The 24,873-nt window shown below is 36.0% G+C and overlaps 1 protein-coding gene across 1 annotated transcript in view; it reads right to left on the reverse strand.

Annotated features, from left to right (window-relative positions):
* LOC129497869 (protein NPAT) overlaps nucleotides 1–24,873 on the reverse strand; it is a 49,875-nt gene that overhangs the window by 9,493 nt on the left and 15,509 nt on the right. Inside the window, exons 2-12 of the mRNA XM_055307076.1 lie at nucleotides 18,331–18,449; nucleotides 14,949–15,009; nucleotides 13,542–13,614; nucleotides 11,525–11,565; nucleotides 10,260–10,505; nucleotides 9,500–9,581; nucleotides 7,374–7,461; nucleotides 6,751–6,842; nucleotides 6,582–6,669; nucleotides 2,428–2,524; nucleotides 1,682–1,810 (exon numbers count right to left, since the gene is read on the reverse strand). Of these exons, the coding sequence (XP_055163051.1) occupies nucleotides 1,682–1,810; nucleotides 2,428–2,524; nucleotides 6,582–6,669; nucleotides 6,751–6,842; nucleotides 7,374–7,461; nucleotides 9,500–9,581; nucleotides 10,260–10,505; nucleotides 11,525–11,565; nucleotides 13,542–13,614; nucleotides 14,949–15,009; nucleotides 18,331–18,449 (1,116 nt within the window). The remainder of the gene's footprint in view (nucleotides 1–1,681; nucleotides 1,811–2,427; nucleotides 2,525–6,581; nucleotides 6,670–6,750; nucleotides 6,843–7,373; nucleotides 7,462–9,499; nucleotides 9,582–10,259; nucleotides 10,506–11,524; nucleotides 11,566–13,541; nucleotides 13,615–14,948; nucleotides 15,010–18,330; nucleotides 18,450–24,873) is intronic.

Raw genomic sequence — 24,873 nt, forward strand, 5'->3', positions numbered from 1 at the left:
GTGCATTTTGTATGATTAACCCCTGATGTTACTGTCTACTATCTGGAATCTTCAATATACACTTATTAAAGACCAACCACATTAGTGTTGGGATACAAAGATGAATGACCTAGTCTCTGCCTTTGGGGAGATCAGTCTAGTAAGGGAAGCAGACATAGAAAGAGATGACAAAACTTGTAACAACTGTAATAGTACAGGAGCAAAAGCCACGTCTTTCTGCCTGATGGATGTGACTATGTGTCACAGGGAGGCTATTATCAGAGGGGATCTTGGAAAAACAAATGAACTGTAATAGCTGGAATAAGAAAGGACATTTCAGAAACACAGCACTGACCTACAGAGCACTCCCAGTGTATGACAGAGAACACTGATAATATGAAAAATATAGGGAAAAATCTGGAAAAATGTCTGTCATCTAGGATTCTGTTAACATGACAATGGTAAAATCATCTTTGGTTCAGAGCCCATTTAAATCCTACTGTGGGGAGATGGGAAGAAATCACACCCATGCCATGTGCACTGAGGTGTAGTCTGTTTCAATGAAGTGCTAAGACTGAGAATGAGATTTCAAGTTTTATTCTGTACATAGTAGAGTGCTTAACTGAAGCATTATTTTCCAAACAAAATACCACTACAATCCAGTTTAAGAATCAGAAGATTGGGTTTGGGTGTAGGCAGAGGATTTAAAGTGGGAATGTAGCCTGAGATATTCTAAAACTAGTTTTTGGAAGACATGATGCTAAAGTTGGAAGCCATCAGGTTTTTCAGGCAGTTGGAAGGGTAATGGCATTTAAGAAGAGCAGAAAAGATTATTTTGGCACAGCTTGTTAGTAACAGAACATATAAAGGTGGTACTAAAATGGCACCAAGTTTAGCACATGTGAGATGCAAGTATAAATGGTTACCTTTGAGGGAAAGAGATGGAGGGTATAGTGCTGGGAAGGGATATGACGAGAGCTTTTCATGGTGCTGGCAGTGTTCTATTTTTTGACTTGGGAGATGGTTATACAGGATATTTGCTTGGCTATATTTCAATGAGCTATGCATATTTTTATTGTGTACTTCTGCATTAAGTATTATGGTTTACAAAATTAAAAAAACTAATATGTAAAGGATATAAGATGAACACATTCACTGCCCTCCGTCAGTAAGTAGTCACTGTGAGTCAATTATGTCCCATATTGTTCATCCACTGCTACCTCATTGGTATGGGAGGCAGAAATGTAAAAACTGACTTAGTAATAAACACAACCCATACTGCAAGCCTATCATTACAGTATATAATTTCTTCTGAATAATTGAGATATAGATGCTGAGCTTACCAGGCTGAGTGACTAATACCATATACCAGCCTTACATAGTAGGGATTTGGATTTGTGCCACAAAAAAATTATGTTAAACGTTAATAGATTTTTGTCAAACTGGACAACACTATTAATACTACATTGTGTCAACAATCTATTGCATCATGAAAGAATGAGTACTAAAAATTCACCTTTTAATCAAATTAATAGAAGGCTTGGAATTTTTTCTTTAATGAAAAAACTTAAAAACCAAACAGAACCAAACAAACCCTATGTGGCAATTTGAACTTTCAAATTAAACAATATTTTCTGCCTTTGAAATTTTGAGACTGATATTAGGATTTGGATTGAAGATATTAACAAAACCAAATTCTTACCAGACAGTTCTGTTTCAAAAGAACCTTTAACTGCTAGATTAGTTTCATCTGCTAAGACTACACTGGAATTGGTTTCCAGATGCTGACTGGAAATACCTTGTGATATATTTTTATTATTCTTTGATTTACCTGTTAAAAAGGGAACAGGGAAACAGTTGGTTAAATGATCAAAATAACAATAAGCATCAGTTAATATAGCCTGATAGTGATCAAGCAAATGTTAAACTTTACATTAAAATTATGGTCTTCTGGATGTTTTTAACATCTTGCCTTGTATATCATTACAAAATCAAAGTTTTTTCCAAAAGACAGTTCTTAAACTTTAGCCTATACCAGAATCACCTGGAGAGCCCAAGATTTTGCATTTTTAACATGTTCTCAGATAACGTACACTGGTTTGCAGACAACACTTTTAGAACTACTGCATACAATCATAAAATTGAGGGCAATGGCCAATTTCCTGTATTCCTTAAGTATTATCCAAATGTGTTCAGTATAATGTATGTGTATTTTGTGTTGATTGGCAAAAACACCCACAAAAAATAAAAAAGGTTCTCCATTTTTATAGCTAGTTAAAAAAAAAAAAAAAAAACCCAGCCCCCCCCTTTTCATAGCCATACGTTTGCTCTGATGAAAACAGGACATTTTTTTCAGATGCTCTGGGCATGTTGCTTCAATCTGATTAAATTGCCAAATAAATTGAAACTTTTTTCTTTTAACTTCCTTGAAAGAAATGGTCTACTTACCATAGTCAAAGAGATCAAAGAGGGCCTGAAATGCTGGATCTGATTCTGTTTGTTCTAATATATCCTGTATAGCTTCCTCAGACATATGGATTTCACTCTGCAAAGAAAAGAGTGATCCTAAGTGAATTAGTATAGTTAAATACCAGCAAAATAATTGGAGGGCATACGATAGCTCTCATTTTTTGTAAATAATTATTTCTCTCCACGAAAATTTCTTCTGATTACAACACTTCATTCATTGAAACAAATAAAGCAACACTAGAAAGTAGAAAGTGAATGCCTCTTAATTCCACGTCTTAGAGTTGACTGATTTGGTGAATATATTCCCAAACCTTAAAATAAAATGAACAGAGAAACTATAGTTATGTTGTGTATAACTTAAGTAAAATCACACTTACTTAAAAAAAGTAAATGTTCTTTTTTAAACTTGACATCCAGCACTGTCAAAGCTTATGGTGTAGTGTAATGTCTTGACCTACATATACTGTGAAATGATGAGCACAGTGAGTTTAGTTAACATCCATCATCTTATACAGATATAAAAACAATAGAGATCCCTGGGTGGCACAGCGGTTTGGCGCCTGCCTTTGGCCCAGGGCGCGATCCTGGAGACCCGGGATCAAATCCCACATCGAGCTCCCGGTGCATGGAGCCTGCTTCTCTCTCTGCCTGTGTCTCTGCCTCTCTCTCTCTCTCTCTCTGTGACTATCATAAATAAATAAAAAATAAAAAAAATAAAAATTTATTAAAAAAAACAATAAAATTTTTTCCTTTTGAAAAAATTCTAATGGTTGGAGATTTAAAATTCTCAATTTTAGTAATTATAAAATTATCCTGCAATGTTGTATTCAAGATTGGTAAGACATATACTACTGAATCCCATGGGATAGGAAATTCATATGGAGCAAATGTGGAACTTTCATGAAGTGTTAAAAACTTAGGATTTTTTTTATAAAAATGGCTATAAAATGAAAAGAAAAACCTATTTGAAGTTAAAGAGCCAATTCACTTTATGAGGATGTACAGAGAACATCAATAATTCTTGATGAAATGTGATTCAGGAGGAGTCCAAGAGCTTGAATAAGTATTTCTACATCCAGGAACTTGAAAATTTATAGTAACGTAAATGTTGAGAACACAATGTAATCAAATTATGAAATGGTGGATACACTCCTATTAAAGTTAATGTTGACAAAATGCATTTTTATAGTACATCATTTTATTCTCAGCTTTAAAAATTATGATCAAAAGAAACCTGAGATAAATTTCCAAAGGCAACTGCAAATCAATCTTCTAAGTATTTTTATAACCAAAAGTATAATTTACATACAATAAAATGCACAGATCCTAAGTCCACAATTCAAAGAGCTTTGAGAATTTTTTTTTTATAATTTTTTATTTACTTAGGATAGTCACAGAGAGAGAGAGAGAGAGGCAGAGACACAGGCAGAGGGAGAAGCAGGCTCCATGCACCGGGAGCCCGATGTGGGATTCGATCCCGGGTCTCCAGGATTGCGCCCTGGGCCAAAGGCAGGCGCCAAACCGCTGCGCCACCCAGGGATCCCAAGCTTTGATAATTTTAAGGGCTGTGTAACCACCACACTTCTGGGGTGCCTGGCTATCTTGGTTGGTGGAAGTGTGCAAGTCTTGATTTCAGGGTTGTAAGTTTGAGCCCCATGTTGGGTGTAGAGATTACTTAAAAACAAAATCTTAAAAAAAAAAAAAGTCAAATATTTCCACCACCTAAGAAAATCACTCACCAACACACACCATTTCCTTTTCTAGAGAATTCCTCCCTTTGGCAAATGACTCCCCTCATCCTCACTCAGGCAACAATTTCTGATTTCTATCAGTATGAATCTGTGTTGCCTGTTTTAGAACTTTATACAAATGGAAGCACACTATATGTATTCTTTTAGTCTATCTTCTTTGATGAACATATGTTTGAGATTCGCCTATGTTGTTATGTGCATCAGTAGCTTATTCCTTTATATTGTTCACCAGTATTCTATTTTATGACTGTCAAAATTTGTTTATTCCTTTTTTTGTTGAATGACATCTGCTTTCTTTTTATTATTTGTCTATTAGGGACAAAGCTGTTATGAATACTCTTGCATAGGTCTTTTGGTAAACATATGTGAACATATTTATTTCTTTTGGGTAAAAACCTAGTGACTGCCAGGTCATAAAGAAAACGTATATGTGTATATATAACTTTGTTAACTATCAGATTTCCAAACAGGTTGTATTTATTTCATAACTTCCATTAGCAATTTTTCAGAGTTCTCGTTGTTTCACATCCTTGTCAACATCTGGTACTGTCAGATTTTTAACTTTCAGCCATTGTAGTGAGTATGAAATGGTATCTTACTGTATTCTTTTCATTTCCCAAATGACAAATAATGTTATCTTTTCATGACTTTATTGGCCATTCCTATCTTCTATTGTTTGTTCCAGTCTTCTACACATTTTCTTTAAAAAATTTTATTTTTAATTTTTTAAAATTTAAATTCAATTTGCCAACATATAACACTCAGTGTTCTATCCATTTCTTAAAATGGGTGGTTTATCTTTTTTTTGTCAGATACATGTATTATGAATATTTTCTCCAAGTTGGTGGTTTGACCTTTGATTTTTTGTTAATGATGATTTTATTTTTTTTTAATTTTTATTATTTTTTTTTAAAGATTTATTTATTCAGAGAGAGAGGCAGAGACACAGGCAGAGGGAGAAGCAGGCTCCATGCAGGGAGCCCAATGTGGGACTCGATCCCGGGTCTCCAGGATCACACCCCAGGCTGCAGGCGGCGCTAAACCGCTGCACCACAGGGGCTGCCAGTTAATGATGATTTTAACAAGCAGGTATTGTAAATTTTAAGGCTTGTTATATCTGGGAAACGAACTAGGGGTGGTGGAAGGGGAGGAGGGCGGGGGATGGGGGTGAGTGGGTGACGGGCACTGAGGGGGACACTTGGCGGGATGAGCACTGGGTGTTATTCTGTATGTTGGTAAATTGAACACCAATAAAAAACTAATTTATAAAAAAAAATAAAACGAGTCTCTTGTAAAAAAAAAAAAAGCTTGCTATATTTTGTTAAATTTACTGACTTCACTATGGGAAACTGTTTCAAAATTTTTTTAAAGCATTCTGAAGGAACCTACCAAAAAAATTCAGTGGTTTTACCTATTGTTTATCTGAAAGCAAGTCTGCTATAATGAATTCATTTGGTGGGCATGGCATTAAGAATTGATTACGGTCTCAGAGTCCAAGTCAAAGGATGTGCTACAGTCACAATCTCAGCTGCTCTTGAGGAAAGATATTTCCACATGAAAAATCTTTATTTTTTTAAAAAACATATGAATATTAAAGATAAATTATTAAATCCTTCCTTTACCAGCTTTTGCTCTTCCATCTTCACCATCACTGAATAGCAACAGTGACTACAGTCTCATCTTCCTTCTCTTAGCAGAAACTTCACATAATTTACTTAGTTATTAATAACTTTTTTTTTTTGTTGAAAAAGTTTTAAAAGTATCTTGTTCATTTTACTTGGATTCGTTATATATCTTTAACATACAATTTCACTGTTTTCTCATATTACATAGTCCATAGCAATATAAAAGAAATGCAATTTATACATACATAGTACAGTATTGTTGCTTACTGCACACAAACATATCCACTCATGAATCTTATAGTATAAAATACTTAGATATCCATGACTGACTGTGTACGGCTATAGTAAAGTGTTCTGCTGACATGTGGAAGAATTAAGAGATTTTAGATGGGTTGGAGAGGTCTTATTACTTTTACCATTTAAATCACATAGTTTAAACTGATTATTTGAAAATTCACTAATACTTTCAAAAATAGGTTACATTTACATTTGGATAAGGAAGGAAATCTCTATCAAAGATTATTATCTTAAATAATTTTATACATCTGTTGGTAACAGGTTTTTTTGGGGGGTCAAGATTCTTTTTAAAATAACCTCTATATACAACATGGGGCTGGAACTTATAACTCCAATATCAAGAGTTCCATGCTATACTAACTGAGCGAGGAAGGCACTCCTTGGCAATGGTTTTGAAATGAAGCCAAGATACCATCTTTAACTATAAGTATATATACTACACACACACCCTAACCTATACCTGAAGTCCCAGGAGTTCATCAATTGAAGTCTCTGGTTCCGTAGGGTTGCTGTCTGTTTGCTTAGGTATTTGAGCAATATTGTTGTCGCTGTAACATGGAAAGAAAAATTTTTACAATAGTTCTCAATTAGGTGAAAACAATTAGGCATCATCAACACACATAGCTTACCTAGTCAAAAATTTATTAATGTTTTCTGCAAGCTTTTCTTGAAGAGATTTGTTACTTAATATTTTTTCCCGTGCATTTTCAATAACCATTTGCTAGAAAAGAAAGTCAATGTTAGTAAAAGAATAGGGTAGAGCTTCTAGTTAATGGGAGCTAGATAGTTTTAACAAATCTAGGTGGGAACTCCAAAGTTATGGTGTCTCCCCCCATATTAATTCTTGAATACTATGCTTCCCAAGTGTTTTCACAGATCCTTCACCAGTTCTTCACTGATTACAAAATACAGTTCCAAACTCTTTAGCTTTTCATATAAGGTTTTTAATCATCTGACTCTAGTAAGATGCCCTACTATGTTGCATAATCCAGCACCAAAATGTATTTACACTTTCCTAAACGTATCATTGCTTCACTTGTGCATTTGTACATGCTACCTATTCTAAATGGACGGTCTCCTACTCATAAATTTTAGTACTCTCTATCCTAAGGCAATTCCACTACACAGTTTTATAGAAATACTGTTAACACACAAATGACACACACACACACACACACACACACACGTAAATACCAACATTTTAAAACTCAGGATATCTCAAACTGCAAAGCTTATTAATAAGGTCACTTACTTTTTCTACTGCAAATGCATTTGGATCTTGGAAATTCCGTATTGTTGAATAAGGCCCAGACAAAGTGTTACTTTTCCTTTGAGATTCACTGAAACACATTTTAAAGCTTGTTTTTTAATTGGTATGAAAAATAGATTCAATGGTAGTTACATATACAGGTTTAAATCTTAAGATCATGGACAAACGGGTATTTTTCCTCTCTGTGGTAGGAACAAATGGCTAGAGTAGAAAAGCATTACTATACCTGCATTAATAAGAAATGAATCTGAGGTTCAGCTTTACTACTATGTGGTCTGCAGCAAGGTTAAGTTCTGACTCTGCCTACTTTATAATGAGATAAAGTCTTAAAAAAAAAAACCCAATAATGCAGTTGATCTTATTTATTTATTCATGAGATATATATATATATATATATATATAGAGAGAGAGAGAGAGAGAGAGGCAGAGATACAGGCAGAGGGAGAAGCACGCTCCATGCAGGGAGCCCGATGTGGGACTCGATCCCAGGTCTCTGGGATCACACCCTGGGCTGCAAGCGGCACTAAACCGCTGCACCACCAGGGCTGCCCACATTACTGGGTTTATGAAAGAATTGAATACAATGAAGTATGTGTAAAGACTATTTTTTAAAATCAATCTTTCTTTTCTTTCTCTTTCTTTTCTTTTCTTTCTTCTTTCCTCTTTCAGATTTTATTTACTTATTTATTCATGAGAGACACAGAGAAAGGCAGAGATAGAAGCAGAGGGAGACGAGGCTCCCTGAGGGCAGCCCAAAGCGGGACTCGACCCCCGGACCCCAGGATCACAACCTGAGCCAGAGGCAGACGCTCAACCACTGAGCCACCCAGATGCCCTAAAATTTATTAAAAAAAAAAATTTTTTTTTTGAGAGTGAGCATATGCACAAGCTAGCAGCTAGGGGGGTGGGGGGGGGGAGAGGGGCAGAGAGGAGAGGATCTTTTTTTTTTTTTTCATTTTATCCTAACTTTTAGTATCTTTGTTCTTCGTTGATTTTTAAATTAAAATTCAATTAACATATAGTGTATTATTAGTTTCAGAGGTAGAGTTCAGTGATTCATCACTTGCATACAATACCCAGTGCTCATTCTATCACATGACCTCCTTAATGCCCATCACCTAGTTACCCTGTCCCCAACACACCATCCCTCCAGCAACCCTGTTTGTTTTCTATGATTAAGAGTCTCTTATGGTTTGTCTCCCTCTGATTTCGTCTTGTTTTATTTTTCCCTCCCTTCCCCTATGATCCTCTGGTTTTGCCTCTTAAATTCCACATATGAGTGAAATCATATGAAAATTATCTTTTTCTGATTGACTTATTTCACTTAGCTGAGAGAGAGAGAATCTTAAGCAGGCCCAGCAAGGAGCCTGTCATGGGGCTCGATCTCATGACCTTGAGATCATGATGTGAGCTGAAATCAAGAGTCGGAATGCTTAATCACCTGAGCCACCCAGCTGCCCCTGTATAGAGACTTTATAAAAAGACCAATGTTTCTTTCTTTTTTTTTTAAGACCAAGGTTCCTATAAATGTTAGATACTGTTATAGTTGTTTTACTATTAAAATAAAGGAGGTTGAGGTTAGCCTTAAATGAGACAACCAACAGAGAAACTCTAACAAAAATACACATGGCACGGTAGCTAGAAAATTGGAAAAAGCGTTTAAAAACTATCATCTTTTTTGTGAAATATCCTTCAAACAAAGACAGAGAGCTAAGGACAGAAAGAGCTTTGATCTCAAAGACTCCGTGAAAAAAAATTTCTGACTTTAAGACTTGAAATATGTGTTTGTGGACATGCCAGTATTCTATTTATTTAAAAAAAATTCAATAAAAAAAAATCTGAGATACCACCAATTTTAAGACGTATTTTTATGTACTACTACGGAAAAAGCAGATTTGCTATGAAAAAGTGGTAAGTCATTCATAATAAGATATAACCTGATTTTAAGGTTAAAATTTGGAAAAAGAAATACATTTTGAATGAGTGTAATAGTAAATAGTCCCAGGAACTGAATCCATCATTGTTATTTTAGTCACAACATAAATATGGTGGTGTAATTCTTTAATTTTAATGGTTATTGGAAACTTGTCCTTTCAAAAAGCATTTACCTTTTGCGTCTAGCAGGAGACATTACAGTGGCCTGAGTTTTCTTTTCCTGAGGACCAGGAATGATATTTAAAGCCTCTCCAGCTGTATATCAAGAAAACAAAGCATATGTCAAAGACATGGAATAGTTTTCTAAGCTTGAATTAATGGAATAAGTATCATTACATAATGATTATTATTTTATATTAAACTTAGCATATACTGAATGCTTTACTATGTGCAAGGCACTGTAAACTATATTAAGATGAGTAATATGTACTATGACTTAAGGTTTTATAATACAGTACAAGAACAGTACAGTCTCAACAAAAAATAACATGGCAGAATGAAGTATAAGAAGTATAAACTAAGTATATACTATGGCGTGTGTATACTGTTTTTACCTAGAGGTGTAAATGAGATTGGAAAAGATGGAAACGAGGGAGGAGGTAACGGATGGTAATGAATTTAGCTGCAGAGATGAGAGAGAAGACAGATCTAAGAAGGGAGAGAGCTGGCACGTGACTTTTAACTATTAAATCAGAAAATCTGTCATTAACTAGTTATTTGCCCCTTACTATCATGTGTTACAAGAATATAAAAAGCAAGATATACCAGATGGTCTCTAAGTTTATTCCTGGCTCTCAGATTCACAGAAATATGAACTCTTGTCTTTTTTTTTGGCTATAATTTTATAATACGAGTATAAAGACAGCAAAGCATATCATCTATTTATACAATTTGACAAAAACAAAATTTCAGAGAAAAAAAATTTAAACTTACTGGCCATAGTGTCTTGTGACTGTGAATGGTTGACCACTACAAAATTTGACCTCAAGGGAGCTGAAATCTGGCCAGGTGGCCGTATAACCTGTGTAGCTGTTGAAGGAGGAGTAGTAGTAGTAGTAGTAGTAGTAGTACATTGTCCTGAAAGATACGCTAAAGTCAGCAGCTCTGAATTGACAGGAGCTGCTTGAGCTGCAAGTCTCCTCTGTCGCTTGATTTCTGCAATTCCACTTCTTGTTCGGACTGAAACACATGAGGCATTAAAAAAATGAGCCGTTAGAGCACTTTGGTAATTTTAACAAGTCTACTTGTCCTACTCTTTAACATGTGAAATCTATAGATTGAAAAAGAGTCTTTGAAAGTACCAAGTGAATTTATGTGATAATTTCCTATGAAACAAACTTGCGAGTACAGCTGACCTTTGAATAGCCCAGGGGTTAGGAGCACCAACCCTTTGTACAGTTGAAAATCCAAGTAGAACTTAGGGCTCCCCAAACACTTAATAGCCTGCTGATGACCAGAAGTCATGCCAATAACCAACAGCTGATTAACACATACTTTGTATGTATGTTGTATTGTATCCTTAAAATAACGTAGAGAAAAATGTTATTAAGAAAAATCACAGGAAGCAAAGATATATTTACACTCCTGTACTGTATTTACAGAAAAAAAAAATCCATGAATAAGTGGTCCCACACCGTTCAAAGCAGTATGGTTCAAGGGTCATCTGTACACACAAACTCTATGCATCTACGAGTATATTTCTTCTGCAATAATTCATTTTGATACCTCTACAAATTAAGAAACAAACCTATGAAGTAAGAATTAAAGAGATGTGAATACATGAGAGCCAATGAGAAAAAGAGGGTGCATTTCAAATGCTTATGTATACAATAAATGAAATTATTTCCTATGACAAGAACTGTACTTAAAAAAGTAGTTTAAACAAAAATATACTCAGTACAAATGTACTGTTAATTAAAATGTTCATGTAATAGTGTGAGTTTGAAGTAATTCTGAACTTTTTTTTTAAAGATTTTATTTATTTGAGAGAGAGTGCACCTGGGAGAGAGAACATGAGCAGAGGGGAGGAGTAGAGGGAGAGGGAGAAGCAGATTCTCTGCTAGGCAGGGAGCCCGGACATGGGATTCAATCCCAGGACCCTGGGGATCGTGACAAGAGACAAAGGGGACGCTTAACCAACTGAGCCACCCACGTGCCCAATTCTGAAAATTATTTATAGTTTAAAGTTGAATACCAACCTCTCTGATTGGCAACAAACCCTGGGGAACTTTGCATGCTCCTAACAAATAAAACAAAGTAGTTAGACATTAAAAAATTTCTGCTGCCAAGATACACTCTAATAACAGTATGATCTGAAGTAAGCCGAATTAAAAGGCAATAGATCTTTCAGACAAAAAAGACAAGCACTTTTTTTTGAGGGGCAATCAAATCTTATTTGCTTTAGAAGAGTGGTATCTAAACACACTCACACACATATAATGTTAACAATCAAGCTTCTATCTAGTGTAGTATGCATAACTCTGATATCCCATTAAGAATTTGACTTGACTTTAGGAAGTCTATATATTTAAGAAAACTACATATAAAATTTTATCGTTCTTAATTACCTTCTATCACTAGAGATAACCTTCCCAGAGAAATTCTGGATTTCACATAGGATTCTATAAATACTTCAGAATCCCAAAATTAATTTCAAAGGACAACCTGCTTTTATCAAATTTATGACTATAAAACTCTTTTATCCAGCCTCTAACAAGAGAGAAAAGCAAACATAATTCACCATATAAGGTAAATAAATAAAGATGAATTCTCCTTTTATCATGAGTTGGTTACCTAATCACAGATACTGCTATCATCCTGGGAGATCTATTAAACAAGTCTCCAATGACGAACAACAAAACTTACTAAACTGAATAAGCATTTTTAATAACACAGAAACCAACCTGGAAAGATTTTATGTAGTACCTTGTCAATAAGATATCTAACTTATAAATATTTATAGGTATAAATTAAAATACAATTTTTAAAAATGATTTTATTTATTTATTTAGAGAGAGCGAGTGTGTGAACAGAGGGAGGGCAGAAAGAGAGAATCTCAAGCATTCTCCCTGCTGAGGGGAGAGCCCAATTCAGGGCTCAATCCCACAACCTTGAGATCAGGACCTCAGTGGAAATTGAGAGTTGGATGCTTAACTGACTGAGCCACCAAGGCACCCCAAATGGTGAATGTCTTTGAAAATTATTTGAAAAGGAAGGAATGAGTCAAGAAAGGGGAAAAAAGGTGAGACTATGAAATAGGATATGGTACTGAGTTAGATAGCAAGCATTTGGAACCATTTCAGCAGTTTAAACTGAGGAAAGAAATGGAGCCCCTGATTTTTTTTTTTTTTAAGATTTATTTATTTTATAGAGAGAGGGAGCAGGAATGGGAAGGGGAAAGCGAGAGGGAGAGCAGAGAAAGAATCCCAAGCAGATTCCCTGCTGAGAGCAGAGTCCCAACATGGGGCTAGATCTCACAACCTTGAGATCATGCTCTGAGCTGAAACCGAGAGACCAATGTTCAATTGACTGAGCCACCCAGGGACCCCAAATCCCTGTTGAATTTATGTTGGGTATTTATCTGTAGCTCTGAGGTAAAGGGTAAGAAACTCCAGTTTTCATACTAGACTCTAAAGTTAAATGAGAGATATTATAACTAATACGAAGAAGGCTGACATCCTTCTAAGGATGCCAAAAGGAATGCCTTGTCTTTCCAAGGCCATGACCTATGTAAAAGGTTGACACTGCTACCATGAGGAAATTCTAAAATTAGAAGATTCCAGAAGTAGCATTATTATTCAAGCCTGTTTCTTTATTGGGGAAGAACCAATGAGGGATGAATTCATCAATTCTTTGTATGAGTAATGAAGATGCAACTATGTAAGGAAATTCATACAAGATTGGCATTAAATTTGTATTCTAGCCAGAGATCTACCTCTAAATTGCTACGGGAACTTGGAAATGTCATTTAACTTATGTAAATCTCAATTTCCTTATTTCTAAACACTTTATTGAAGTATGCATTTAATGCCAATTATTCTAATCAAAAGTAAACACGTATCAATAATCTCTAGAGTAAACTTAAAATTAGATCAGTATCATAGAAATGCACTGTTTGGGTCATAAAATTTAAACCTAAAGAGCTTCGTATATGTGTTTGCATTCCAAAATCATCATGCATGTTCTGATAAGCTTACTATACAGGCTTTTTATTACCTGATCTGAGAAAGTGTGTGGTCTAACTTCTTCCACAGAGATGACATAATTGCTGGAACATCATTTGATGTTTCTAGAACACAAGAGGAAAAGTTTCTTAATAAATACTGTTGAAGAAAATGCATCATTGAATTCGGACACAAAGTCAACGAGGAAAATAAACTTTTCTCTCAGATGTTGACATATGTAAGAAACTAGGAAATAAGCCTATTGTGTAAAATGACCTGCAAAAAATATAAATGAGACGGTCTTAAGCCAGTGAGTATCAGATATAATATGAGGGGAAATGGACATCTATAAAGGATCTGAAACTTTAATAGATCAATTTTCTATCTTCTTTGTGTTAAAGAAAGACAAACTATTTTATTTTTTAAAAAAAGTTTTTAAAGATACAATTCCTGAAATCAAGTCACAAGCTCCACCAACTGAATCAGGCCCCCTAACAAAAGACAAACTATTTTAAATCTATTTTATTTGAGATCATAAGACATTTGAAAGTTAATTAAAATAATCTGGCTTATAACATCATAAAGGCTTTGCAAACTTCTCTGAGTCTACATGGAAATTATTTTTCTACAACCACTATTTTTATGTCCAAATCAGTGCAATTGCTCAGCAATCCCTTAACAGAAGCCCTACCAGTTATTAAAATTACAGGTAAAACACCTGAGGACTCAAATTTTTTTAGAATGTGCTCTACAGGCCCACAGTGATGGGACACTTCTAGGATATTTAAAATCTTTACCATATACTTAATAAAAAACCCTCAAACCAGAGAAAGCTACCCAACATAAAGATGGGATTAAACCTTTATATTGCAATAGCATATTGTTTCTGAAGTTATTTACACTCTAAATATTCCTGCAAGAATATTTAGGCCTAGTACTTTCTATGGTTTCTAGTGCTGTGATCTTGGAGGTTATTTGGCTTCTCTAATTCTCAGTTTTCTGATAGAATATTAGAGAATGAAGTAAACAATTTTAATTTCCCCTCTAAAATATTAACTTAGGCAAGTATTACTTTATATTCTAGTTAATATAAACCAGAATTTTATGACTGGTTCCTGTGTTGAGATTTAGACTACCAAGAACTTAAAATATTGGCTTGAAATTCTAGAACACATGGTAATGCCTATTTATCAGTTTAGACCTAGTTTATACCTAGAGTATGAATTATTTTTTAAGAAAATTACTTTGTTATATTCACTAGCATTCAGATTTTTGCCATTTATCAATATAAATGTAAAGTAAGTAGGTATGCTGAGATAGGTTTTACTGGGAAATAACTGAGACAAGTGTTCTTTTGGCTTTTAAGAAGCATTAATAATCTTTAAAAATTATTTCTAATTAAAACAATTGGATAAATGCTGTATAAAACAGAAAAGAATCCCTGACCCTGAATTCTTACCTTTTGCTTTCATAGCTACATATTCATTCAAAATTGTTGTCAAGTTTTTTCCAAACAAGGACTGAAAAGAAAAAGATCAAGCATTACAAAAATTGTGCAAAACTACCAATAATTTCCCACCGTGAAATATTTCACTATAGAAAGTTATAAAAGATCTGGATTTTCTGATGAGGAACAGGTCATCAAAAATGAAAAGTCACTTAAGTTAGGGGTTGCATCAAATCTCTAAGTCAAGAATCTTGCCTGTTTGAATAAGACACTGTGACTATGTTTCTCTAGCTAAAATAGTCCAAAGGCAGAAAAGCAGTTTTCAGCTGTGAGGTAGGGATCCAGTCACCTAATTCTTTTGTTTGTTTAGTTTTAGTCACCCAACTCTATGAAAACAATAAGGACCCATTCCTAATTTGCCTTTTCTATCCTGAAAGCCATGTGAACTTGCCAAAAAACAAAGTGAAAAAACACTGCATAAGAGAGAGCCTTCTCAAGGATCAGCACTGTCCTATTTTCACTCCCAACCTCTCACACGTTCACTACTGAAGTGCAGTTTTTATTACCTCAAGATTGAGGTCATTAACAGAACGAGGAGGATGGGTTTTTAGAACAGACAGTTCTGGCTTCAAGTTCAAAACTATTATATGTGTGACATATCTAGAATTTGGAAGGCTTACTTTCATATGTAAAAGTGGACTTAATTCTCAATTCATAGTCATTTGTTGTGAAGATTGAGTAAAGATACATGAAACATGTCTAAGACAACATCTAACACAGGACAGGTGATCAGTGTTCCTTTCTGTCCCGAAGATTTCTACTTTGTTCTTCGGTCTTTACTAAGTCTGAGAAATTTGGGGATTTGCTTAATACTACCTTGGTCATCATACCATGCTTTATTTCTAGTAGCTAATAATTAATGATGGCTAGTATTGCATCCCCCAAAATTCATGTCAGGACACAATGAGAAAGTGGCCATCTATTAAGCCAGGAAGACTGCTGTTATCAGGAACTGAATCAGGGTAATTGATCTTGGACTTCCCAGCCTCCAGAACTGAGAGAAGATACAGGGGGGCTGAGCGTGCACGTAGCTACTGGGGTACCACCACGGCTGGGCTCTCACAGCAGAAAGAGCTACACAATCACAAAGACATGCTAATCCACATATACAAACATACCTATGTCTCTGTATAGATTTGTACCAATACTAAATATGGCTTCAGAGTGGTATCTCCGACTATATGCCACTGCCACAGGTTTCATTCTCATGCTTGTGTCTTCTTTCTCCCAGAGAAACCTGGCTCCCATTATCTACAATACCTTTTACTTATTTGTTGAGAATGGCTAATTTAGAAGAACTGAGAAATTTATTTAAGATTCATTCATGCTGTTCAGTTTTTGACCATCACAGATAAACATCAGTGTGCAGGTTTTTGTGTGAACATGTTTTTCAATTCACTTGGGTAAATATCTGGGTGTATGAGTACTGGGTCACATGGGGAATGAAGGTTTAATTTTATAAACAAATGTCAATCTGTTTTTCAAAGTGGTTGTATGATTTTACATTCTCATCAGCAATGAATGTGAGTTCCTGCTGCTTTGCATTCTTACTGCTAAGGTTCTGACAGTTTTAAATTGATTACATTAGCTAATCTAATAGGTATATATTGGTATCTCCTTAGAGTATTAATTTACATTTTTCCAATGACTAATGATTTTAAGCATTTTTTTTCATAAGGTTATTGCTGTCTTCAGATCCTTGCCTATTAAAAAAAAATTCAATAGTTTTTTTTACAAGGTACTCTGAGTACAAATCCTTTATCACATATGTGATAATATAAACATTTTCTTCCAGCCTATGGCTTGTAATTCTTTGAAGTCTACTGCAGAGCAAAATTTTTAATTGCTACAAAGTTTACCAATTTTTCCTTTTATTGTCAGTGCTTTTGGTATCACATCTAAAACTCACCATCAAACCTAAGCTTACACAAATTTTGTGTTTTCTCTTAAAAAGTCTTATAGTTCTACATTGCACATTTGGTCTATTATATATTTTGGTTAGTCTCTGTACGAGGTATGTGTAGAGGATTTTTTTTTTTTTAATTTGGAAGTCTAATTCTTCTATCTCCATTTGTTGATAAAATTACCCTTTCTCCACTGAACTGCCTTTTCACTTTTGTCAAAATCAGTTTTGTGTGGGTCTGCACTGGGCTCTATTCTGTTCCAGTGATCTAAGTGTCTACGTTCCCCTAATGCCACTCAATCTTGATTACTAGAGGTTGTAAGTCTTACAATCAAGTAATGTGAGTCTTCCAACATACCCTTTTTTGGAACTATTTGGGCTATCCTAGTTCCTTTGCTTCTCCATATAAAATTTAGAGTTCACCTTGTTGCTATCTACAAAAATGCTTGTGGGGACTTTGACTGTAATGGATATATAGATCCAAAATGGGGAGAAATGACAACTTAAATGAATGTAGTATGTTTGATATTCTCCACGTGTAGGTTTTGTAGATTTGTAGGTTTTTTTCAGGTTTCCTCCACAGATAAGCATGTTGTCTACAACAGCTGAAATGAATCTAGGGAGACATGTTCAAAATAAACTAGCAAAATAATATATCAAATAACATGACCCCTAACTATGTCCATTATATTCCAGATGATACTCTGTTGGTCTACTGATATTCTAAAAAGAGGTGACAGGATAACAAAACACCTGTTTTACATTTCTCTGAAGTAAGCAACCAGATATAGGAAAAAATGGATTGCTGTAAGATACTACAGAATATGTGGCTTAATAATAGACATTTCTTACTCTGAAGGCTGGGGAGTCCCAGATCATGGTACTAGCCAATTTAGTTCCTGGTGAGGGCCAACTTCCTGGCTTCTAGACATCTCCATTCTTGCTGTTTGCTAACATGGCATCTCCCCTGTGCCTCTTCAAGGAGAAAACTCTCTCTCTTCCACTTCTTGTAAAGGCAATAATCATATCACAAAGAGCCCAACCTCATGACCTAATCTAAACCTAATTAATTCCCAAGTCTCTACCTATAAATACCATCACACTGATGGTCAGGGTTTCAACATGAATTTTGGAGGGATGCAAATATTTAATTCATAGCAGGCAGAAAACAAGTGAGCCCTAAAACAAGCAGTAGTGAAACTAATTAGAAATCACTGTCATTTTGAAACTGATTCTTAGAAGCAAAGTTGCCAGCTTGGGCATAAATGTGTGAAAAGAAGAGCTGGTCGTTTTTAGGTCTTTCCAGTCATGCATGGATATTATCAAATCTCTACCAATTTTGATGCTGCTAATGAGCGGATGTTAAGACTGTTGATGGTCTCTCATGTTGGTCAATGAGGAAATACTTCCCATAAGGAACAAGTCACTCACCAGTAAGCAGGCTGGGATAAAACCTTCATCTGTACAGTGTTCTGCATATTCTTTTAAATTTGAACTTTCCAAAATAAAAGTCTGGCAGGTAGAAGTGAGGTTTTCCTGTTGTAAATAACCTAAATGAAAAACAGAAGGTTAGGTAATTCCAGTAACTTCTGTACTTTCTCCAAAATGCTGTAGAAACGCAGTTTCCTGTCACATATGGAACCTCAGGTACAACATGCTGTACTTCTGCAGCCTTGCCCACAACCACTGGTTTATGCTGCAGTACAAAGTAGTCTCAGAATAGATGGTTGTTTGATCGAAGATACTCTAGCTAAACTAGAAACAAATTGATGGAGTACAATGAATGCACAGTAATGCTCACAAAGGAATCAGTAAGTATTGACACATAACCGGAGAATGAATAAAGAAATGATAAATGTTTTTCTAATCCATATCCTCCATACTGACCAGGCTGGCAGATGGTTTCAAGTAACTTAATGGATTATAAAAAACCCACATTCTCCCAATGTCGCTATTTACTTGTACATTTCACTTAATTGCTTAACAGTTTAACAGAAAAATGAACAGAAGACCTGCTTTAAAGGAAAGAAGGGTTCTCCTTTGATTTTTAAATTTATGTCATTTGGGAATCAAGACACTTTCACTGACAGCTGTAGCATTTACATCTAATGGACACTTAGGGAGCAATTTTACTGATCAGTGCTTGGTACCTGCATACACCTGAATTCTCCATCTATCTCAAGTAGCAACTTATCCTTCTTCTGTTCCTTAGTGTTATTGGGGTTTACCTAAACACACCACTAAAAACAGCAGGATCGTATAGAAAGTACATTGGATGGGATTTTGGGAGACCAGGTTCTTCTATTCGGTTAAATCTGCATTGTGAATTGGGGGGAGGGGGGCAGGAATCACATATGGTCCGGGACTCAGTGCTTCATCTGTAAGGCACACTTGCCTTGACTATGGATCAAATATGGTGAAATTACTCCCTTGTGTAAAGTCCTTCAATCATTTCCCATAGTACTCAGTTTAAACTTCTAAATTCTGAGCAGCTTCTTCAGCTGGAATGACAATATAAGGACCTCCAAAAATCCTCTCCTTATAAAAGCAACGAGAACACTAGCACAAATTATTAAAAACAAAAACAAAAAAAAAACCCTTTTTCAGGGCTCTGGAAATCAAAGTTTTGGGAGTATTTAAGAAAAAAAGAAGAATATCCATAATAATGAACAGTGTGGCATTATAACTTGCTCTACTCTCATGCTCATCTCCCCAGCTGAGTGGTATACTTGTTTTAAATGTGATTGCAGGCTGTTGATTTTCATACAGCCTAGCAGCGAATGGAGGGGTCAGAGAGGGCTGGAATTTGATTTGTGTGAAAATTTCCTGGAAACCTCCACTTGTATGGCTTGACTTTGAATTGAATCAAAATTCACCCAGTGCACAGAACCTGTTCCTTTAAGATGTCTGCTTAAAACTATCAGCAGGCCAGCAAGATGGTAGAGGAGTAGGGTCCTCAACTCACCTGGCCCCACCAACTTACCCAGATAACTTTCAAACCATCCTGAAAACCTACAAATTTGACCTGAGATTTAAAGAGAGAACAGCTGGAACACTACAGAGAGAAGGGTTTTCACTTCTAAGGAGAATCATCTAGGGTGAAATTTACTTAGGCTGTGGTTGATATTCTTGATGCAGCCCACTCATACACTACTCTGCACTGAGCAAAATGACTAGAAAGGACTCACCACAAAAGAATGAATCAGAAATACTACTCTCTACCAGAGTTACAGAATTTGGGTTGCAATTCAATGTCAGAAAGCCAATTCAGAAGCACAATTATAAATCTACTGGAGGTTCTAGAAAAAAGCATAAAGGATTCAAGAGACTTCATGACTGCAGAATTTAGATCTAATCAGCCCAAAATTAAAAATCAATTAAATGAGATGCAATCCAAACTGGAGGTCCCAACGACGAGGGCTAATGAGGTAGAAGAAAGAGTGAGTGACACAGAAGACAAGGTGATGGCAAGGAAGGAAGCTGAGGAAAAAAGCGAAAAAGAAGACGACGAGGAAAGGTTAAGGGAAATAAATGATAACCTCAGAAGGAAAAATCTATGTTTAATTGGGGGTCCAGAGGGCGCCGAAAGGGACAGAGGACCAGAAAACATATTTGAACACATCATAGCTGAGAACTTCCCTAATTTGGGGATGGAAACAGGCTGGATTCAGATCCAGGAGATAGATCCCCCGCCCCCCAAATCAATAAAAATCATTAAACACCTCAACATTTAATAGTGAAACTTGCAAATTCCAAAGATAAAGAGAAAATCCTTAAAGCAGCAAGAGACAAGAGATCCTTAACTTATATGGGGAGAACTATTAGATTAACAGCAGACCTCTCCACAGAGACCTGGCAGGCCAGAAAGGGCTGGCAGGATATATTCAGGGTCCTAAGTGAGAAGAACATGCAGCCAAGAATACTTTATCCAGCAAGGCTCTCATTCAAAATAGAAGGAAAGATAAAGAGCTTTCAAGATAGGCAGAAACTGAAAGAATATGTGACCACCAAACCAGCTCTGCAAGAAATATTAAGGGGGATCCTGTAAAAGAAAGAGGAAGCCCAAAGAAATAATCAAGAACAGGGACTGAATAGGTATTATGATGACACTCAATTCTTATCTTTCAATAGTAACTCTGAACTTGAGTGGGCTAAATGATCCCATGAAAGACGCAGAGTTTTGGACTGGATAAAAAAGCAAGATCCATCTATGCTGTCTACAAGAGACTCATTTTAGACCTAAGGACACTTACAGCCTGAAAATGAAAGGTTGGAGAACCATTTACCATTCAAATGGTCCTCAAAAGAAAGTTGGGGTAGCAATCCATATATCAGATAAATTAAAGCTCATCCCAAAGAATGTAGAGTAAGAGATGAAGAGGGACACTATATCATACTTGAAGGGTACACCCAACACGAAAACCTAACAATCATGAATATTTATGCCCCTGATGTGGGAGGTGCCAAGCATATCAATCAGTTAATAACCAAAATAAAGACATACTTAGATAATAATACACTAATAATAGGAGACTTCGACACGACACTCTCTGCAAATGACAGATCTTCTAAGCACATCACCAAAGAAACAAGAGCTTTAAATGATACACTGGACCAGATGGATTTCACAGATATAATATATAGAACTTGACATCCGAACGCAACTGAATACACCTTCTTTTCAAGTGCACATGGAATTTTCTCCAGAATAGATCACATTCATATTGCGAATAGTCACAAATCAGGTCTCAACTGATACCAAAAGACTGGGATTGTCCCCTATATATGTTCAGACCATAATGCTTTGAAACTTGAACTCAATCACAAGAAGAAATTTGGAAGAAACTAAAACACATACAGGTTAAAGAGCATCGTGCTAAAAGATGAAAGGCTCAACCAGGAAATTAGAGAAGAATTAAAAAGATTCATGGAAAAAAAAAAGATTCGTGGAAACTAATGAAAATGAAGATACAACTGTTCAAAAATCTTTGGGATACAGCAAAAGCAGTCCTAAGAGGGAAATACATTGCAATACAAGCTTCTCTTAAAAAATTGGAAAAAAACTCAAATACACAAGCTAACCTTGCACCTACAGGAATTGGAGAAAGAACAGTAAATAAAACCTACACCAAGCAAAAGAAGAGAGTTAATAAAGATTCGAGCAGAACTCAATGAAATAGAGACCAGAAGAACTGTAGAACAGATCAACAAAACCAGGAGTCAGTTCCTTAAAAGAATGAATAAAGTAGATAAACCCTTAGCCAGCCTTATTAAAAACAAAAGAGAAAAGATTCTAATAAAATCACAAATGGAAAAGGAGAGATCACAACCAATACTAAGGAAATGCAAATGATTTTAAAAACGTATTATGAGCAGCTATACGCCACTAAATTAGGCAATCTAGAAGAAATGGATGCATTTCTGGAAAACCGCAAACTACCAAAACTGGAACAGGAAGAGATAGAAAACCTGAACAGGCCAATAACGAGGGAGGAAATTGAAGTAGTCATCAAAAACTGCCCAAGACAAAAAAGTCCAGTCCAAATGGTTTCCAAGGGGAATTCTATCAAACTCTTAAGGAAGAAACAATACTTATTGTACTAAAGCTGTTCCGAAAGATAAAGGGACAGAATACTCCCAAACTTGTTTTATAGGCCACATCACCTTAATTCCAAAACCAAAGACCCCACCAAAAAAGAGAATTACAGACCAATATCCCTGATGACACAGATGCAAAAATTCTCAGCAAGATACTAGCCAATAGGATCCAACAGGACATTAAGAAGATTATTCACCATGACCAAGTGGGATTTATCCCTGGGATGCAAGGCTGGTTCAACACTCATAAAACAATCAACAAGAGAAAAAACAAGAACCATATGATCCTCTCAACAGATACAGAGAAAGCATTTGACAGAATACAGCATCCATTCCTGATCAAAACTTCAGAGTGTAGGGATAGAGGGAACATTCCTCAGCATCTTAAAAGCCATCTACAATAAGCCCACAGCAAATATCATTCTCAATGGGGAAACACTGGGAGCCTTGCCCCTAAGATCAAGAACACAACAGGATGTCTGCTCTCACCACTGCTATTCAACATAGTACTAGGAGTCCTACCCTCAGCAATCAGGCAACAAAAAGACATAAAAGGCATTCAAATTGGCAAAGAAGATGTCAAACTCTCCCTCTTTGCAGATGACATGATACTGCACCTAGAAAGCCCAAAAGACTCCACCCCAAGATTGCTAGAACTCATACAGCAATTCAGCAGTGTGGCAGGATACAAAATCAATGCCCAGAAATCAGTGGCATTTCCATACATTAACAATGAGACTGAAAAAAGAGAAATTAAGGAGTCAATCCCATTTACAATTGCACCCAAAAGCATAAGATACCTAGGAATAAACCTAACCAAAGAGGTAAAGGATCTATACCCTAAAAACTACAGAACACTTCTGAAAGAAATTGAGGAAGACACAAAGAGATGGAAAAATATTCCATGTTCATGGATTGAAGAATTAATATTCTGAAAATGTCAATGCTACCCAGGGCAATATACACATTCAATGTGATCCCTATGAAAATACCATGGACTTTCTTCAGAGAGTTGGAACAAATCATCTTAAGATTTGTGTGGAATCAGAAAAGACCCTGAATAGCCAGGGGAATACTGAAAAAGAAAACCAGAGCCGAGGGCATCACAATGGCGGATTTCAAGATGTACAACAAAACAGTGATCATCAAGACAGTACGGTATGGCACAAAAACAGACACACAGATCAATGGAACAGAATAGAAAACCCAGAAATGTGCCCTCAACTAATATGGGCAACTAATATTCGACAACGCAGGAAAGACTATCCACTGGAAAAAGGACAGTCTATTTAATAAATGGTGCTGGGAAAATTGGACAGCCACATGCAGAAGAATGAAACGACCAATCTCTTACACCATGCACAACGATAAACTCAAAATGGATGAAAGATCTAAATGTGAGACAAAAAAAAAAAAAAGTGAGACAAGAATGCATCAAAATCCTAGAGAACACAGGCAACACCCTTTTTGAACTTGGCCACAGTAACTTCTTGCAAGATACATCTATGTAGGCAAGGGAAACAAAAGCAAAAATGAACTATTGGGATTTAATCAAGATTAAAAACTTCTGCCCAGCAAAAGAAACAGTCAACAAAACTAAAAGACAACCTACAGAATGAAAGAAGATATTTGCAAATGACCTATCAAATAAAGGGCTAGTATTCAAGATCTATAAAGAACTTATGAAACTCAACAGCAAAGAAACAAACTATCCAATCATGAAATGCGCAAAAGACATGAACAGAAATTTCACCAAAGAAGACATACACATGGCCAACAAGCACGAGAAAATGCTCCGCATCACTTGCCATCAGGGAAATACAAATCAAAACCGCAACAAGAGGGGATCCCTGGGTGGCGCAGCGGTTTGGCGTCTGCCTTTGGCCCAGGGCGTGATCCTGGAGACCCAGGATCGAATCCCACGTCGGGCTCCCGGTGCATGGAGCCTGTTTCTCCCTCTGCCTGTGTCTCTGTCCCCCCCTCCCCGTGACTATCATAAATAAATAAAAATTAATAAAAAAATTAAAAAAAAACGCAAAAAGATACCACCTCACACCAGTGAGAATGGTGAAAATTAACAAGACGGGAAACAACAAATGTTGGGAGGATATGGAGAAAGGGGAACCCTCTTGGTGGGAATGTGAACTGGTGCAGCCACTCTGGAAAACTGTGGAGGTTCCTCAAAGAGTTAAAAATAGAGCTACCCTACCACCCAGTAATTGAACTGCTGGGGATTTATCCCAAAGATACAGATGCAGTGAAAGACCGAGACACCTGCACCCCAATGTTTATAGCAGGAATGTCCACAATAGCCAAAACTGTGGAAGGAGCCTCAGTGTCCATCGAAAGATGAATGGATAAAGAAGATGTGGCCTA

Source organism: Nyctereutes procyonoides, unplaced genomic scaffold (assembly GCF_905146905.1).
Source record: "Nyctereutes procyonoides isolate TBG_1078 unplaced genomic scaffold, NYPRO_anot_genome, whole genome shotgun sequence".
NCBI lineage: Eukaryota > Metazoa > Chordata > Mammalia > Carnivora > Canidae > Nyctereutes > Nyctereutes procyonoides.